General features: G+C 47.5%; 1 protein-coding gene across 1 annotated transcript in view; it reads right to left on the minus strand.

Moving 5' to 3' along the window:
- The window catches only part of LOC106741937, a 357358-nt gene that overhangs the window by 153381 nt on the left and 184127 nt on the right, over positions 1–19850 (minus strand). The window contains exon 4 of the mRNA XM_014614388.1: positions 17500–17577. Coding sequence (XP_014469874.1) covers positions 17500–17577 — 78 coding nt within the window. The remainder of the gene's footprint in view (positions 1–17499; positions 17578–19850) is intronic.

The raw sequence follows: 19850 nt of genomic DNA on the forward strand, positions 1-19850 counted from the left end.
CCCCCCTCGAGTTAGTCGAATGACGTTCGATTCAGCCAGCGATTCTCTTAGTTGGCCTCGGCCTGAGAGCGCGCGAAAGAGAGAGAGAGAGAGAAAGAGAAATCTTGGCGCCGGGGTTCCCGTTAAAACTTATCGACGTCTCGGGCGGGCATTCGCCGATTAAATTGTTACGCAAGTAAGCCGACACTTTGGTGACTTCGTGCTTATCGATCGCCGGCCGATGGGTATCGCGATGCGCGTAACTAAGGGCAACGAAGGTGCCGATTCGCCAACCGAGAAAGAGAGAGACGGGGTTCATACCGGCGAAGTTCTTTTTCCAAAATCAATAATTCACAGAGAAGATGTGCTACTTGCGTGTTTATGGTTACACTTGCGTCTACGTTCTCGTTTTCCGCGCCTTCGCTCCTTTTGTCGTTTCTCCACGTTTCTCTTTCTCGAAAGTTGCACGAGTACTCCAGTTTCTCCTCATGCGTTACTCCTCTCTTCTTTTATTATTACTTTAGTCGCACATAAAAGAATATGACCACCTCTCTCCCTCTCTCTCTCTCTCCGTCGCGATACGACAGATGGTGGGCGTCGCGACGCGCCAGCACACAGTAGTTGAAAGCAAAAGTTTTCGGCCAAAACTCTGAATTTGATGAAAATGATTTTTTATATACATACACAGTAAGAAATGAATCGTCAGTTTTAATATTTCTCCTGCGTCCCAAAAAATCCACTCTAAATTTAGCATTAAAATAATATATTCGTCGTGTGTTACTTCTTAACTTAATGGAAATGTTAGTTATTTGACACAAACACATTTTGTTTTACATTTATATAGTTTCAGCTTAAAGTGCGATGTTAGAATAACACAAGGAATAGTTAAATAATTCGTGAGGGAGTAGTTAAAATAACTTGTTAAAGTACCTTTAAAAATTGCTGATCTAAGATAATTATGTTATGATAATTCAAATTAATGTTTCATTTTTAAATAACACAAAAATGTCAATTTACTAAATTGGCATAAATTTAACATACGAAAACATCACAAAAATAATAAATGAGCTATTAATTTGACATTTTAGTTAAAAACCAGTAACATAAAAAATTGCAAATTTGGACGAAAAAGTTTTTACTGTATATGCAGAAAATGTTTTAAAGAGGAAAAATAACAATTTGTGATTCAACATTTATTTCGCTTTCTTTTTAGATAAACACAAAACAACTCGATTTTCTTGATGAACGGTTTTTTTTCCGAACAGCACGTTATTTGTTTTGTTTTATGATATTCTGAATATGATGAATTTTACATTATTTAGTCCAGTATTTTTATTTTCTGATTCTCTCCAAACCTCATACAGAGCGCCCGATATGAGATGCATCACATAGATCTCAAAAATATGAATTATTTTCAAACGGAAGAAAAAGGAGTAAAACGGATAGAACAGATTTTAACAGTATAAACATTGACGATTATTGCACACTTTTCTTTTTTCAAAAATTTCTCTTCCTCTCAGTAACTCTTAAAACCTTTCCCAAATTATCGGCAAGAAAACATTTTTCCATTGTAAAGTTACGTTTATCTCAACCACAAATCTACTTATTACCTCATTTCAGAAATAAGACAAACTCGAAGGAAAAGAGGGGAATGATTTCGGGGCATGTTTTTCAACGTATTAAATATATATATAACGCTACAATCACCATTTAAATTAATACAATATGTAGCACAATTCTTTGGCAGCGTGACAAGTGTGACAAAAGATTACCTTCGAGCGAGCTCAATTTTGGGCATCACATTTACAGATGAGAGAATTTACGATTATTCGACTATGGGACGTCTCACGAAAATATATTTGCATCAACTTGCGGAGAAAATTTAAAAGATGACTTTTCACCAAGAAACACCCATCTTAGACCACTGTGCATCGGCAGGTGTGTGCAGATGTACGCTTCGCATTGCGGAACCTCGCCCTCGTCCGACTTTACGTTTATGTCGGGTGTAAGCGCGCACGCGAAATACATGTGTAAGTGTACACATCTAAATGTACCGTAGCGCGTGCTACGGCACAATGCATATTTATATATTTACATCGCGGGGGCACAGAGAGAGACAGAGAGAGGGAGGAGAAAGAGAGGGCGAAGTGCACGTGCGATGGCTTGACCCACTCTCTCTCTCTCTCTCTCTCGGGGAATAACACGCGCGCTCGATATGTACGCGGTGCGTACGACCGGCGTCGCGGGATGCGATTAAAACTCTTACGCGTTACAGCCGCCGTATGGAAATCAGCATGGGCGGAATATTGCAGCCGAGCGCGCGCGGGCAACGAAAGTTCGCGCCGCGGGCACGCGCGCGCACACGCAAATATCTACGCGGAATTCAGCTCCGGGATGTTTACGAGCGCACGGGACACAAATGCACATACGTGTTTATGCTACGTAGAGCCCCGCTTCGGTCCATTTTAAAGCGAATAAGTATGGACTTAATAATGTTTTGCTAAATGCAACTGCGCGCCGCGTCGAGCTGGGCATAGAGGAGCGGAGGATAATGCGGCAACAAAAGTTCGCGTGTATTTCATGTCTGGTATTTAACGGGAGAGACGACGCCACGTGTCCGACGAGTGTGTTTCGCTGTAACATTTAACACGGTGGCGTAATGCAAAACGAACGGGGGAATGGATCGATGTTGCGCTTCTTTCCTCCCCTTCTTCTTCTTTTCCTCTTCCTTCTCCTCCACCGAGAATATACAAGCGGGAAGCATATAACGGGCGTAGGGATAACAACGCACGAAGGGACGAAAATACGGGAATGAATTTCCAGCGGAACGTATACGCGAAAATGTTAAGTGATACTCTCCCCCTCCCCTTCCTTCCTCCCTCTCTTTCTACCGGACGGATGATAATAAGGAGCGAAATTTTTGAATTAAATCGCAACGCGTCTGGAGCGTTATCCGGCTTGAGTGAGGTCGCTCTATCCCGACTTCTCTGTCTTCCTGTGTACAGTGTACACGATTCGTCTAGAGCGAGCTCGGATCCTGCGGAGTCACATAGAGTAGATTTAGCGAGACAAATCTGCAGGCTGTGTACACTCGCGAACCTCAGTTTCCCTCAGTGACTTCGCTGTCTCTCGTCCCTGCACTACTCTCGTGTCGTCGTGCACCGTTGCGCTCCACATTTTACGAAAAAAAAAAGAAAAAAAAAGAAAAACACGAGCGGAGAGTTCAGGGGAAAGGGGGAGAGAAAAACAAGTACCCGGCGGGTCGAAAGTGGATTACTCGAAGGAGCGACGAGGGCGCGCGCGCGCTCCGAGAATATTGCGGGAACGCGAAAGATCGGGGATGAAAAATTCCTCGAGGATTCGACCCGCGCGCCTCGATAGGCGAGATCTCCCCCTCCCCCCTTCTCCTTTTACACTTTATCTTCGAATTTCGCGATACTCGATAATTTTCCATCGGAACGCGTCGCGGGGGAAGATCCTCGCGCGCCAACGCGTCACTCGACCGACGATTATGGATTGATATAGGCGCTAAAACAATGACACGAGAGAGAAAGGAAAAAAAGAAGAGAGAGAGAATGAAAGGGGGGGGGGGGGGGAAAAAGTCCATCAAATTCCCNGGGGGGGGGTGAAGAAGTCCATCAAATTCCCTCGGGACGTAAACTCGCGATAAAACGCTGAGTAAAGCCGGATGATAAAAAAAATTGGGACAATCCCTGCGTACGCGCCGTTTATATAGCCGTCCGCGAAAAAAGTGTCAAGAAAGAGAGAGAGAGCGAGAGAGAGAGAGAGAAAGAGAGGAACGAAAGGTAATAGAATCGAGTTTCGATCGTCCGTCGTCGTCGTAACCGATACGTTCGCCGAGGATGTTCGGTAATCGGGATCACCTCGTTCCTGCAGGAACGACCTTGCGGTCGTCGAGATATTATTTATTGAGATTCATCTCGGCAGGCAGTTCACATACGCAATACACTTGCCGTACATGGGGGCGAAGGGCGTGGACGAATTTATCGCGGCAAAGAAAACGGCGGCCCGGTTTGCGGCAACAGCTGACGACGCGACGGATTGAAGGAGCATCGGAGGCTGGCGAGAAAAGGAAAACAGCGCGTACCGGCATTGTGTCGCGATGTTTGAAAGAGGAATGTCCCATTCAGCGGTCTTCGTCCGTCCGTCCGTCGCATCGTGACATCGACGTCGAACGTCACGGCGGCGACGACGTTCTTAACAAATTGCCACACGAACGGAACGTCTCCATATCACGACGGGTGAAAAGTGAAAGTTCCTTTCTCGCGCGCGGCGTTCTTGTCTCGAGGGTATACACCTGCGACCGGCGTCGTCATTCTCTCTCTCTACAAAGTAAGTTCATCTATAAATTTTTCCTATATCGCGTCTGATGAATCTTCATTAAAGCTACGATACTAGATGAAAAACGGCATGTTATGGAATAATAATAAAAATTGATAATATTAAGTTATCTTTTTGCGTGTCGCCGGGGGAGGGGGTGGCTTCGCGTGAAATGATAAAAATCGTTAGAACATAGTCGTAAAGTATTCGAGAAGCGTTGTATATACGCGCTGCGAGATTACGAGGGTGCGTTGCGCATAACCCCGGCGCTACAGGGGGGTAAATACGGAGCCGCGCGCACAGATCGCTGCGTAGTGTCACTGGCAAATTGCGAATGCTCCCATTCGAATACTACGGCATTCGAATACTCGGTTTTAATTGGGGCATAGTTGAGGCGCGAGGGATTATGCGGACATCCCGTCGGACGCGAAATAGCAGGCCGACGCAACTGCGTCGTTCTCGCCGCACGCGTAAAATCGCTGCGTCGCTCGAAAGGCACCACAGCCTAAAAAGAATCACCAAACGTGTGCCGATTTCTCAAGACCGACATCCGGAAATTGGCCGATCAAGAGCGTCGGCGGTGTCAATCTGAGACGTCCGGCCTCGCGCGGACGAACTTCACTCGCTCGTCCATTACGTAACGTTTCCTGGGGCGCGCGCTCCGTAAACCCCGGAAATAATGTAGACGCGCCGAGTTTTCAATCTCGCAAAGATTAATTCGCGCAAATATCATTTCGTTTCCGCCCGTTGGCTTACGCGCTGCATTGTTTACATACGTTCTCGCTCGCTCGCTCGCTAGACCGGCTAGGGGGAGGCGAACTTCCAGCAAACTCGTTTCCGCGGGAACGGTCTCTCGCGCCGCCGGCGAATTCTCTCGGTTACAGCCCCTCCCGTTCTTGTAAGACACGTTCAACTTCCCCTCCCGCGGAATACTGCGCGGTCCGGGATGAATGCTCGGCGTCGTATTACCGGTTTTTCACCGGAGAGAAGGAGCGAACGAGCGCGCACGCATACGTTCCAAGCTGAACAAACGAGATCCATTCCGTGGATCGGAATTGCCCGATGCCCGAATTAGTTCGCGTGATACCGCTCGCTCGCGAACAACAGACGGTGAAAGACGACGCGCGCGCGGATTATGCAAAGCGACGCTGCGACGAATGATCTCACTTCGAGGACGAACTTCGGCATCGTCGGAGTAGGCAACAACACGTGGGGAGGGAGAAGAAGGGACTGACACGGTGAAGTTCCCGGCTCTAATCGGCGGGAAAAGGGCTCGTAAGAGAGAAAGAAGGGAGGGGGAGGAGGGAAAGGCGGTTTAAGGTGCGCGAGGCCGGATAGGCCGGATGGGGATCTTCGAATTACCGAGTGCACACATCGGTAACTGGGTTACGTAACACAATTAGCGCCTCCGCTAATTTCTCAGCGCCGGCTAGGATGGTAGTTCGCTATTAATGGGCAAATACAAAGCGCCGAGCTATCCCGAACGCGTTGCCGACGGCCTCTCTCTCTCTCTCCTTCCCTGCTCGTCTACCCCTTTTTCCCACCGCGTCTGACCGTTCTATCTCGTCTGCCGCCGACGAGAAGAGCGGCCAGGAGAGAGAGAAAGCGCACCCTCTCCCCGTGTGCACGGTCCAGACGAACAAAAACAGGTTTGATCGCGTACACAAACACGGCCAGTCGGTAGCGCGTTTAATCGCGAGAGCGTGTGCTTCCAGCGAGGCTCACCACTCATACAGAGAGAGAGAGAGAGAGAGCGAGAAGCTCGCTCCAACGAGCATGTACGTTTCGTGAAGGACCGGCGGAGGAAACGCGCGCTGTGAATATTCAAGCGGCACTGCGTTATTAATAGGCGCGGGATACCCTCCGCGCGATGCAGTAGTCCTTCGCCCTTCTCGATACTTTAATCATACCGCGGAGGCGGAGGTCGGAAACGATGATGATGCGCGGCAAGAAAGTCCGCGAGAGGCGAGGAGAGAGAGAGAGAGGGAGACTCGATCGATATTCTGCTTCGCGAATGTCTGGATTCGAAGGACTAAATAACGGGGATTGCCGTGCGGAATAGAAAGACCGCGCGTGTATGAAAAACCATGTGTACGCGCGCACCTGTCCCTTTGTTAAGGGTGAATCAAGTTCAAATTGGTCAAAGAATCCGCGCGCGTCGACAACGCGTGCACGTGAAATGAAATTAAGTGAGGTACAAGTGACGTGATGGCGCGCGCGCGCTCTTACTGACCCGCCGCAGGAAGCCGCACGACGGCGAAGTCGCCGACAGAGCCCAGGTAGCGCGTCGCGGGGATATGCTGAAACGAAATTAACGCTCGCCAGAGGCCAGAGCCAAGAGGAGGTGGCGTTACTCGGTAAATGAATAGCGTGAGGAGCACAAAGAAAAGGATTTTAAAGGATCACGAACGTGGGCGAGAGCGAGGAAAGAGGAGAAGTCGGAAAAGATGCGGAGGATATGCCGGGGGAAGCACGTTCGCTCGCGCGAGCGAAAGAGAAAAGCGGCGAGGAGTACCGAGAGAAAATGAGAAAGAGAGAGAGAGAGAGAGAAGTAACGAGAGAACGAGGGAAAATAAAAAAAGAGAAAGAAGCGAAGAGAGAGAGAGAGAGAGAGGGGAAAGGAAGAGAAGGGAGCGGATAAAAGATCGCGGATTTGTGTAGAAATGAGAGGAGAGGCGAGGACGAACGACGACGGCGACAACGACGAGAGGAACGAGAGGCAGGACAGCGAGAGAGCGGGAGAGAAGACAGCTATTCATGCTCCGTTGAACGTTCAGCGCAGGAGAGATGCATCGGTGCATCGCTCGCGCGCGCGGTGTGCATCCAGGATATTAAAAACATACACATCCGACGGTAAATCCGGCGTAAAATATAAATCGGTAATGCCGCCGAAAAACTCGGTCGGAGCTGAGCCTCCGGTTTTCCCGTTCGCCCTCCTCTCACCCCTTCCTCCCCCGACGGAGCATCACCAGCATTACCCGCGCCTCTCTCACGCGTCCGTTTTCCCCTCTCTCTTTTTCTCACATATATACACACACACCCTCTCTCTCTCTCTCTCTCTCCTTCTCCGCATGTTATTCCGCTCCGTCAGAAGCGCATCGCTTTTTTCTCCCTCCCCCGATAACAGCGTGCAGCTTGAATGCGCGCCGTTCTCCGACGCGTCGGCCGCCCCCTCCTCCCCCCGCACCGCAGCGGCAGGTGAGATTTCCACCGGTGGTGGGACGCGGATGTTCGATAGAGCGAACGAGATAACACGGCGCCTCGAGTGTTTTACGCGAATCGAAGGAGAGGCTAATGAGAGGACGCGCGCGCGGGGGTGCGAGTGAATTAACGAGCGCTCTCCGAGCGAAAGAGAGAGAGAGAGAGAGGCGCGTATCGAGTGTTGAAACGGATACCTCATTCTCGTGCGACTGGTGTAAGTGCTGCATGTCCCTTTATGTATTTATGTGTGTGCGTGTCTGTGTGTACGTGTGCGTGCGACAATCGACACTCGAGATTCTCGGCGCGGATGATTGTGAGCGATATTATAGGCGCGATTTCGCTTATCGATCGGCGAAAATCAGCGAAACGCAATGAACGAGAACGCAAAGCCGATGTCAACAATCGTCGTTATGAGCGAGGCAACGCAACGTGATATAAATAATGTCCTTTCACGATGCGTTAAGAAGGCAGTATATTCTAGAATTTCAAGGAATTGACTTTCCTTCTTCTCATTTTCGACAAGTTCCGGACTTCAAGATGTAGTCCCCGACATTATTTACATTACTCTCGTAATACATCGCCGAACGGTTAAGATTTATACTTTTCTCGACGATTGCTGCTCGGCCGATCACCCTAAGCTCTTCACGACTCTGGGGAGGAATTGTTACTTTGACTTTTACATTTCACTATATTGTTTCTTATGCTGCGAGAATTGCAAGGATTCAGCTCGAGATACGTATCGCCGCGTAATTTACAAAATGCTTGCGAAAGCTCGAGTAAAATGGCGCTCGCGCGGTTGCCAATATGCTAATTAATTGCCAAGCGCCGAAGTGTCGGCTATGGCGGCGAACGGACCGTCGAGGAAAGCGAAGAAAACGATAGGAAGGGAGGTATCTCTCGCGCCGACGACGTCTCTGTTGGGCGCGCGGCGCCAATTACGGGCGTTCAATTTTCGTAGGAAACAATCCCGCCGCTTTAATCACCGATCCGCCGCCGCCTTAAACGTATTTCCCTCGAACGCGCGTTCAAGTTTAACGCCCGACAAAACGTTTCCGGCTTTATTGGCGAGACAGAGAGAGAAAGAGCGGGAGAGGATGCGAAAAAGGAGGGCGCGCCGTCGTCGTCGGGACCGCCGGCTTTTAATCGCCGTCCCGACGCTCCTTTTTTGCACCTCTCGCGGGCGAGCGCAGGCGCGCGTGCACCAGTGTTGGAATCCACTTTAACGGACCTCGCTAATTACCGAGAGAGAGGGAGAGAGAGCGGGGTAGCTCCGCTTATTTGCCTTGACTCTGATTAACCTTCCACGTGTTCCTCCGCTCTCTGCGCCACGGAAACGAGAGAGGGATCAAGGGCGACCGCCGGGTCCCGGCCATATATAATCGCTTTATGCGCGTTTCTCTCGCGTGATATCGCGAGAGTATGAAAATTTAACGCTCTCGCCCGCCGTAACGATCGGATTCGCCGCGGCGACGCGACGATACACCGCGTTTTACGGCACTCCGCTTGCGCGTTTCGACGGGCACGCTCGCAGGGCGCCGAGCAAATCGATGCCTCGGACCCTTAGGTGGCCCTTCCACTTGAGTTGTGTTGATCCTAGATAAGAAATATCGCGCGAAATTTTTGTTCTGTATTAAGACTATTCGATTCTACGTTAAGTTCCCAAACGGAGAGAACGGCAATAACTTTCCATCTGCGGCATCAAAGGGACCGCTTATCGTACTCCTTCGATACTGCAAGTGGAAATTGAGAAGTTACGTTTGTGTCGTTGGTATACACGATGTGCAGCTTTCGATTGTTTCAACATTCCGTTGTTTATGTGAGGTTAGAGATGGATTGCGTAAAGTTAAAAAACTCGTGCTTTCTTGCTTTATGAGTTTAAACTTGGATATGCAGCATCAAATGCAGCGAAACGCATTTGTAGCGTGTGTGGTGAAGGTATTGTTAGCGAAAGCACAGCGCAAAAATGGTTTGAGCGGTTTAAGAAGCGGTTCCATCTGTTGCGGAAGATGGTGAGCCGCGTGGACATGTGCGCTCAAACTCACAAAAGAGATATGCGGACGTGGAAAAAGGCCATCGAAGTCAATGGTGACTACTTGGGTCGAATAGAACTACTTTTTAAAGAAGTTCAGAGCGTTTCCATTTTGACCTAAGAATCCGCATGAACCTTTTCCGGTACCTAATAGCATCAAGGGAGGCACCAATACTACCCCTTTGAAGACTTAAACCGGTATTCGTAGTCGGATCTTATAATTAAGACCGTTTTAAGTTCATCTTCAGATGTTTCCCGGCCATTGACACGAGCCGTGCAACATTTGAAAATGCACTTAAGACGGTCTTAAATATAAGATCTGACTATGAATACCGGCCTTAGTAGAATTAGGCCTATGTAGAATTAACCAGACTTCATGCACGAGGGTGAATCAATAATAATCTGCAATGTATTTCTAAAAATTTATTACAAAGCAGTGGAGGACTCACAAGCGCGTCATTTTCCAATGTGATTGTAAATGTAAAGGGATTACCCAGTGCTTTGCAATGCAACTTGATCCAACGTTCTATGAGTTTGTTCATGTCCTCGAAAAAAATGTTCTCGGTTGGTCTGCACGCCCCTTGTACACCGCTTCTTTCACACGTTGTCCGTAGCAAAACGCCCCAGAATCTGAATTTCAAAGTATCGAAGCATCCCTCGTCTATAGCCTTGATCTCGCTCCTTCAGATTAACATTTGTCGACCCCTCAAAGATGAAGGAGATTGCGGGATCGTGTTGCTACGGATCAACATGTGAAAGAAACGGTGCGCGTGTGGCTTACAGACGAAAATATTTTTCTCCGACTTATGGGAACTTATAGAACGCTGGACCAAGTGCAAAGCAAAGGAACCACACTGGAAAATGGTGTGTTTGTAGGTTCTCTATTGCTTTGTAATCAATTTTTAGGATTATTATTGACTCGCCCTCTTAGAATCACAATTTCGATTCGAAACCCCATTAAAATTATTCTTCGACCTTAAATTACTTTCAATAGCGGTTACTTCGATTATTTTAACTTTAATGTAATTAGTAATTTGGACAGTTATTTATTTATAACTGTTTAAATCTTGTAAAATTAATGGATATCCAATTTCGATCGAAATTAAGTATTTTTAGAAACTTTTTTGCGAACGTACTCATTTCAGTGTGGAGTCGGATTTTGCAATTAAACCGTTAAAATTTATAATACTTGAAAATATGGATATAACACATGAAAATATAGTCGTGCTGCGCTTCAAGGGTGTGTCCCACTTAAACGATCGCAAGCGTAGGCCGTGTCCAGATGTCCAATCGCATTGATTAATTCGGTAAATTGACCAATATAATTGGACATTGTAGGTTCGGCCTATATTCGCGATCGTTGCAAATATTAAGTGGAACGCACTCCAAATCGAACATCCGCAGCACTTGGAGTACAGCACGAGTCCATATTTTCACGTATCGTAAATTTTTCTCTAATTGTGTACCAGGTGAAAATAGATTTTTACTAGTCTATAGGCCGTTTTAACGGGCGCGAACTGTCCTTAAGATCGTAAAAAGTGGCGACTGAGGATCTCGACTCGGGACATTTCGATACGATCATTCGTCGCCTATTCCAAAGTTAGAGACACGGTAGAGGGTGATTACGAGGCATTCCGGAAGTAGACGCGACGGGAAGTAGCGGTGTAACAGACGACGCGAAGTGGTATATCGGTGCAAGAACCGTGACTCGATAGCGGCACGTACGATCGGGTCGCATTAGCGGCGCGCCCTTAAACGATACCCGCGACACACGCTTATCCGTTTCGCGCATTACACGCGAGGCAAATATCCGCGGGCGATTATGGCGGTAAATCAGTCGTCTCTCTCTCTCGCGCGCGTTAGAGGATAGAACAATCCGAGCGCGGCGCACGATCGCGAAAATTCAGCGCGTCGGATGCACCTTATCTCGGCCGAAGAACGTGCATATCTGGTAGGCGGTCAGATAAGGATGATCCACCGAACCCACCACCTACGGAGCGCAAGCAGTCGGGGCGCAGAAAATTATGTGTGCCTCCGTAAAAGCGCCGTGCCCTCATCCACAAACATTGCCGAGCCCCTCGGGGGTGGGGGGGAAACTCGTAAGGTTGCAAGGCTGTGAGAGGGAGGGAGGAAGAGAGGAGGAAAGGAAAGCGGAGGATAGTCGGGGTCGTTTCCTTCCGTGAATCTCGCCTTTACACCCCCGCTGTATCAAGAGGGTAACTAATCTTCTTTTATAGCGCTCTCGGAATTAGTTGCTCTTTCGAGGCGATTTTTGAACATCGCGCCTACCGTCCCCTCCTCGCCTTCGTGCCAAAAGTCTTCAGCCATCCGAGGTACGCGAGTGTTTCGTCGCTGACACAACGCTCTCGAAAGATTCGCCTTAAGAGAGCGCAAAATCACCTTCGACGCGTATGACATGAGTTGCACTTCATTATGGGAAACGGTATTAGGAAATGACGGTGTTTAGTCGCATTTTTACAGGTGAAAACAAATTACCGAATCTCGTAAATTCGTTAGTATTATCGAGTAAAATTAATGCGCTATATCGTTATTTTAACATAGTAATGACAAAGTTACCGTACAAAATGTAAATGGAGGAGGGGAGACTGTAACACCATCTTCCCTGCCGCAATTTTTTTCGTATACGATCAAAAATCCGGGGAATATAGAAAGTCGATTGGTTGAGGCGAACCGAGCCCTTCCGAGAGGATAAATGAGAGAATGATGAAGAAATAACGGAGAAAGATACTATTCAACAGTGGACTACCAGCGCGTTGCGGGGCCTCGGGTACGTTTAGCCAATGACAAGCGGAATACAATACGGTGGATTGGTCCGTTCGGTATGTATACTATAATGCCTCGACGCCGGCAGAGCTCGTGTTCGCTGGTCGCCGGCCAGTGGCGGACAACAGTAAATCTAAACGCTTACACAGGTACCGTGTAACGTGCACGGAGACCGCGTTTATGTCAGGGACTCGCTATTATTTCGAATATCAACGCGGCATTAAGCCGATGCGGACCGGAGGTAAATACGATCCGCGATCCCTTCTCCGCCGTTAGCGGATAAAATCATTCGGCCACAGGTGTCATTCCCGACTATTCGGCCGCTGTTATTTCGTCCCCCGGGTTTCACCGTAATTTCGGCCAGAACCCCGTGGTTCGGAGGATCGGCCCATCCGGACGAACGTGCGAGCGTTACTCGCGGACAGGTAAGACACGTCATTAGCGCCGCTCGACTTCGTTCCCCGAATGGAAAATCGCACGGAAACGCGGAAATACGCGCGGCGAAAAGAGAGACGAAAGAAAAAGTACGGTCCGCCCGTACAGTGATTTTTAAACGATTGCCAATTTTTCGGACACATCTCGGTGGCCGTGCGGCGCGTGGGAATCTCAATCTTCACGCACCCACGAGAAAACCGATACTATAATTCTGATTATCACGCAGATTGCGGGGGATTCACACGTGGCCAACGGACAATAACGCATTAAGTTCGCCTCCTCTTCCGCTTCCCCCCTTTTTTTCCGTTTGCTCCTGGCACAACGCACGTTCTCGTCGTTTGGGGCGTGTGTGTGTGTGTGTGCTCGCGCGGCAATCTTGCTTTAAAACCGCGACGCAAAAATTCGACGGATTTAGTTATATCCTTGTAATTCCTTTGAACGCGCGGAGAATATTTGCTTTGAAGTAATCTGCGGCGGGAAAGGGTGCGCGTGCCCCCCTGCCCCTACGATACGAATAACCTTTTTCATCGGGACAGCGGAAGAGCAGGACGGAGAGGAGGAGCAAGGGTGAGAGAGGAAGGTAGACAGGGTGGGAGGGAGGAGAGAGAGAGGAAAAGAGAGTTAATTTTACGACGAGAAAAATGCGCGTTTACCGGCCGGTCGTGAGAAAGGGGACGAAGGGGTGAGCGCCCGGAGCGAAGCGCGCTGAATTCGTTTCTTGTCCCTGGCGAGGTGGTTTTGTACCTTTGTAATAAAACTGCATTTCCATTTCCGCGTACAACGGGCGGCGGACGCTCGCGTTGAAATTAACGTTACGCGGGGAGTTTCCGGTTAATGGACCGTAACGTTTATATCTGGCTGTCCTCGGTAATTTATCGGCGACGCGATAAACGCGCGGCCATCGACACTGACGAATCGGCCTGGGCGCGCCCTTCGCAACTTTGCTCGCCGGCCGACCGCCGGATGCCGAATTTGACGATGAACCGCAGCTGTGTGAAATTCTAGGTGTGAGAGGGGTAGTCGATAAGTCGGCCACTTTGAAATTAGAGAATTTCTACCTTCTTCGAATGCCTATTTTCTTTCCTTCGCCTCTCTTGCTCGTCCTTTAAGCCGTAGAACTGACAGTCGTTGCGCTCAGGATTGTTAACTTGATGGGATCTGAGAGACGTTCTCTAATTTCTGAAAAGTTCTTATTGAAGCTATCCTACACGGAAAAAAAAATGTTCATACTAAGAATTGTATCAACTTGAATATATCGTTCTTCCAGTATGTCAAATGTTTTTCCTCTCAATAAATTCCTTCATGAAAAATTACTTTTGAATAACAAGAATATATTTTCAGTAGGACTATACAAAATTTCTATAATGTAAGCAAGTCGTCATCTTCATGTAAGAGTATATATTCTTGCTTACATATGTGAGACTATGAGTCTTGAATTGATACTAATTCTCTTCGTGTAGAACCAAAACTGTAATGGGATTTCTGTGAAAGGAAGGTCTCCTTCGTGTCAGTTGAGGAATCCGCAAGCACGTGAAGTGCCTCGCATACAATTCGACGGTAATTAAAATATCCCGTACACTCGGCACACTCGATTCACGACGAGGGAAAAACGTGTTCCTTTAACAATTTAATTGGTCACCATTTGCATCAAACACAAAGTCTCATAGTCCCGGCGTAATCTCTGGCGGTCTTTACGCCATTGTCCCATAACACCCACGCCATTAACAAGTTTCGAGTTTCTTAGTCGCCCGACCCTCTCTGAGCGCGTCGTGGTTCCGCGCCACTTCAATCCACAAAGACGGCCCACGAGCGTCTCGAAGCCGCCAATTAAGTTAGTTTCCGAATTCAAGAACTCGAAAGAAGTGGCTTACCGTGACAAAGAACGAATGACGCGACTTTATCGGCGTTTCGCGTCTCCACGAGCCACGAGATCGGCGATACCTCAAATAAATGGGAAAATCGCTGAGACCGATCGCGTCCACGACCAGCTTCCTCCCGCGAAAGATAAATCAACGTTCCTTCCGAGTCGAAATTTTGCCGCTTTTTTGACTCACTTAAAGGGACATTCTCGTTTGAAACGTCGTTTCATGTGTGACTTTCAGAAATTTGTTTGAACAAATCATGAGACATACAATTCTGGACTGTCCTGTGCAAATATTTGTCTATGTTTTAATTACAAAAGTTCCTACACATCATTATCTTTAATATTGATAAAATTACAAATCATTTTGTGTAGCGTTGATCGAAAGTTTTGCTTGCATTGTCACGATTCCGGACGTTCTAGGCTTTTGAAAACGAAGTGGCGAAAAAGTTATTGAGCTATAAACTTGTGACTATCACGATGGACAATAAAAATAATTCTTTTATAAACTGGCGCCACCTTAAGGGAGAAAAATCGACCTGTTTTATCAGTTTTCCTTTCATCTTCGGGTATCTTCGAAAAATCGAAATATTAAGAATATCGACTTCATCGTGATAGGGACACAAGTTTATAGTCGAATCATTTTCTTGTCGTTTCGGTTTCCCTCCTTTCGAGAGACGTTCGAAATCGCGATCGATTCTCCGCATTCAGCGCTGACAAAATTATTTCCAACTTTCTCAACACCGAAGATAATAACATATAGAAATTAATATAGCACTAATATAGAATTTCGACTCGGGACGCTTTCGATAGCGTCTCCGCACGGACGTCTCTGCGCATCGTTACTCGTCGCGATCCTCGCGACATTGTCTCGCGTCGTTGAACGTCGTCGGGCGAGTTTCGGACTTTCCGGTCGCTGAAAGGAAAGTCAAAGACGTCCCCGGTGCGTCTGCTCGCCGATACTCTAAAGCCGCCAATTAAGTCGAAAGGGGGAAAGTCCGTCGGCAAGTTCCGGCGATCGCGCGCGCGTGCGGTTCGTTCGCTACCGTCAGAGCGCGACCGAGAAAATGCACTTTGACCTGGATCCCGGACCGGGAGACGCATACCCGGTGTCTCTTGTGTACTCGAAATCGAAGTTCGCCGGCCCGTGGTCGCCAGTCGCGGCGAACTCAGGAGATTGTGTCCGCTCTTCCTTCGCGAACCGGATGAGAGAGAGAGAGAGAAAGAGGGAGGGGTAGGACGGCAGGGAGATTTGCCTCGGCAGGGCCAAACAAGTTGAACGCTGCTGGACAACTTTCGAATAGGGTAGCGAGCTCACCGCAGCACGGATGCGGCTACACGTGCCGGCCGTCTCAAAGAGAGACCGGAGGGATCGGCGCGATCATGCCCGCATGATAAAGAATTATGTTCGATGGGAAAGAGCCTCGAATCTAATCGCATTACGCTCTCGTTAAAAGAGGAGACCGGAAAATTTTGCGAATTCGAAGAGAGACGTCCCTTGATGAGAGTAACGCAGCGATTATTCGAATCGATCGTACTTTCGCAGAAGCCTTTCATGCGCGCGCTATTCCCGGGCGCGGTAACCGAGAATCCCGGTCGTCATCATAAGACGATCTGTTACCGAATCGCAGGAGCTTAGCGGAGAAATAAGCTCCATCGGCGCAGAGCCTCTTAGCTCACCGGCTCGAACGAGGGTGAAAGAGGACTAATTTGTCTGCCGGCGCACTTCAGGAGGAGGGCGAGAAGACTGGCGGTTGTGGGTCACGCTCCGGTGTGCAATACGTCTGAAAAGCAGCCGTCCATTCCGCGGGATACACGCTTGCTCTCGCCTTGTTTCCACGATCATCATAATCCGCCCCTCGACGTTGTTTTCGCACGGGTTCACGCCAGATTCCGGCGACCGGGGTGGATTAAGGATTTTCCGCTCCCTCTCTCGTGGCCCGCCGACTACCGCGCTCTCTCGTCGGCGAGGGGCAGGGGGAGAGACGACCCAATTCGAGGGTTTTTCTGGTTTGAGAGGACGGCTTTTACAGCTCGTTGCATAACAGTGAGTAAAGTAACGGTAGTCGCGGTCGTGCAACAAATAGCGGTAATGGTATTGTTCGCCGTGAAATGATTCGCGATTCCGCTCGTGCCTCGCAGTACATTCCATTCGCGCGTGTACACGCGCTGAAAAACGGAGTTATTTCTTGCATTCCGCTAATCACTGTACGTACTGTTTTCCGGTACGGAAATACTTTGCGTTTCGGAATCGCGGGCGAATAATTCACCACCGGCCGATCGAGAATTCGCGGCAACAAAGAAGGAAATTCGAGGGCGCGCATTTGTAAGGATAACGTAATATCCTTAGGGACATTACGATATCATTGCGACGTGTGTAACACACACGTGTGACAGATCGCGCATGTTTCGTTAAAGTTCCCACGGCTACTTCCGAGCACGTTTGCCGTTTTAAATCAATCTGTCGCATCACGACAGATTTACACCTTCGGCGTGTAAAATTGGAGCGCGTATGTACGCGTCCACCGATGTGCCGTGTATGTAATTCCGATTCCGCTTCGCGTGTACGCGGGTAAAACTATCGATAGAATTTTCATCTGATTAATCGCTCGTCGCGAATCGCAGATCGTCGAGAATGAGCGCGAAATCACAGAGAGCAGCACGAGATCGTGCACGGTCGGTGACAAATATTTGCACGGTTAATTTTTCTCGCAAACGTTCGAGTTAGCGAGCGTATCTAAATTTATATATGTTTCAGCATGATATCGTGATACGCACACAGCCGCGCGCGTTCTTCTTATCGCGCGCCGGCTGTACAATCGGTGATACTCCGGTTTAGTCGTCGGCAGTTTTCGATAAAATGGCTTACCTGCACGCGATGCGCCGAGAATGCACGACTGCGGCAGCAAAAAGCAAGTCAGCACCAGTGGCCAATTCATCTTCGAATCTACAACAAAAAAGGAAATACCAAAGTTGTTAGACAACGCGAGTTGCCGTTTAAGTATTAGCCGGTGGCGGAAGTCGTTCCGCCCGGAATAAAAGTTTCGCGACGTCGTCGGCCCGAAACGCAAACGCCGAAATATCTCGATGAAATTCTACCGTAAGAGAAGGAAGAAAAGTGGCGCGAGAGGGGGAGAGGAAAGCGAAAGTGACGGAGGAAACCGTATGGCATTGGTGTTCGGTCGCGAAAAAATCTTCGTGCGAAAACGTACTGTCGCACATCGGAGAGAAAAAAAAGTGTCTTTCTGTCCCGCTATGTAATATATTAACAAACTATTAACTTTATACGTTACTCAGATAAGTATATAATTATTTGGTCGAAGTAACTAGATATACGATTGATTCAACGAAGTTCTTTCAAAACTGCTGCACCGTTGACGCAAATACTAAAGTAATTAAAGCAACAGCATGGCGTATTGGCATCAATAATAATATTGCCGCCGAATCAAGAACATTTATTTCAATCGCGCTGACGCTGTTGAATCAATTATTTATTCTCCTCCGTGCGTGCACGCGTACGTGTGGATCGCGTTTCGATCAATGTGCTGTGAAAATTCGGGAAAATAGGTTTACGGATCAATTAAAGGTCAATGAAATGCTGTCTTAGTAAACAAACGGCGGGACGATATCGGCCTTCTTCTTCGCGCTTTTTCCGCTATCTCCCCCCACCGACTTAGCCCGCGGTCCCTCACGATCGAGCCCTGAGAAACAACTCTCGGTGCGCAAATTAATGCGAGCCGTGCTCATTTCCAAACAACAGCCGGGCACAATTAGGGGAACCGGCCTGTGTGTGGTAATACCGTGGCAAGAGTGTTCCAGTCTAATCCTTCTTTCGGTCAGTTATAGCCCGATACTGATGGATGTGCCCGCGGCTACGTCACGAGGGGAGATGGATCGTTCTTGGCGCGATAGAAATGCCGGGGGATCGATACATCCCGGCGATTCTTGTATTGGCCCGGGAGGAATAAGTAGCTCGTTGACCTCTCGAGCACGTTCGGAAATTAGAACCGACCGTCCTCTCTCATATCGCGATTTATCCGCGATGTTAACGGTGCATCGCTTAAAACAATCGAGAGAGAGAGAGAGAGACGGCTTTTCCAAATGTCCGCGTGTCGGCGAGTATCTCGGACATTCCTCCATGGTAGGAATTACATATTTAATGTACAAATACATTATTAAAGGGGATCCCCATATTGACTGGTTCTTATTTAATAATTATTACTTCCCCTTAAGCTTTGCAAAAAAATTATTCGGGACTCTTCAGTTTCACGTTGGATTTTTTACAGGTGGATTTTTAACAAAGAATGGCAATTAAGAGAGATTATATATTTTGAATATTTACTTTCCTGTTTGAAGCGTTATAAAATTATTCGGCTCGTTCGTTGCGGTCTTCGAATTGACCGATTGAAAAATTGAAGTGACAATTATATTAGAATTAAGTCTATATTATATAAGTGCTGACTTTTGGTGCTAATTTTTTGGTGCTGCATTTCTGATTTCAGTGTTCGAGCAGTTTAGCAGGAACACACGTTTGAAAATGGAGGTGCCAGCATACGCCGAATATAACACAATTAATTACAATATAATATAGAATATAATATAATACAATATAATACAATATATTATACATAATATAATATAAATTTAATGTTAACGTAACATAATATTAATCAAGGGAAACCTTTTTGTAATCCCTGATGTAACTCGTTGTGTTAATTCTGATGAACACTTTACTCTGATGAGCACAGAGTCTTTTTGATTGAATCGTACCTTTTAAACTAAGGTAGATATTAAGGTAAACATTTGAATTTTGCTTGTTGCTCTTAAAAAGTCATCTAAAGAGCACCAAATCGCAATGTAAGAGAGAGACCAAGGCTAGAAAACACACGGATTAATTGTCACGTTCGTGATTTCGTTCCTGATTCACGCACAATGTTAAAACAAAAACTATATATTTTGTTTCTTTTATATAGAATATTCCAAAATAACTTCATGTAGAGTGCACCGGGGAATATTTGGTACTAAACAAAGCAACTTTTTGTTTACCAAAATTCCGTTCAAATGACAGTTTTTGAATGAGGGCTGTTCAAAGTTGTCGAATTAGCATACTAGATTACGCGTGAGGTAGGAACGAAATATCACTTAAATCGTGTAGGCTGTTTTTTTTTCATACTAAAGATTTCTATCTACTAAAGATTACTATCATACTAAAGATTTTAT

Source organism: Dinoponera quadriceps, unplaced genomic scaffold (assembly GCF_001313825.1).
Source record: "Dinoponera quadriceps isolate SergipeBrazil2010 unplaced genomic scaffold, ASM131382v1 scaffold458, whole genome shotgun sequence".
Classification (NCBI taxonomy): Eukaryota; Metazoa; Arthropoda; class Insecta; order Hymenoptera; family Formicidae; genus Dinoponera; species Dinoponera quadriceps.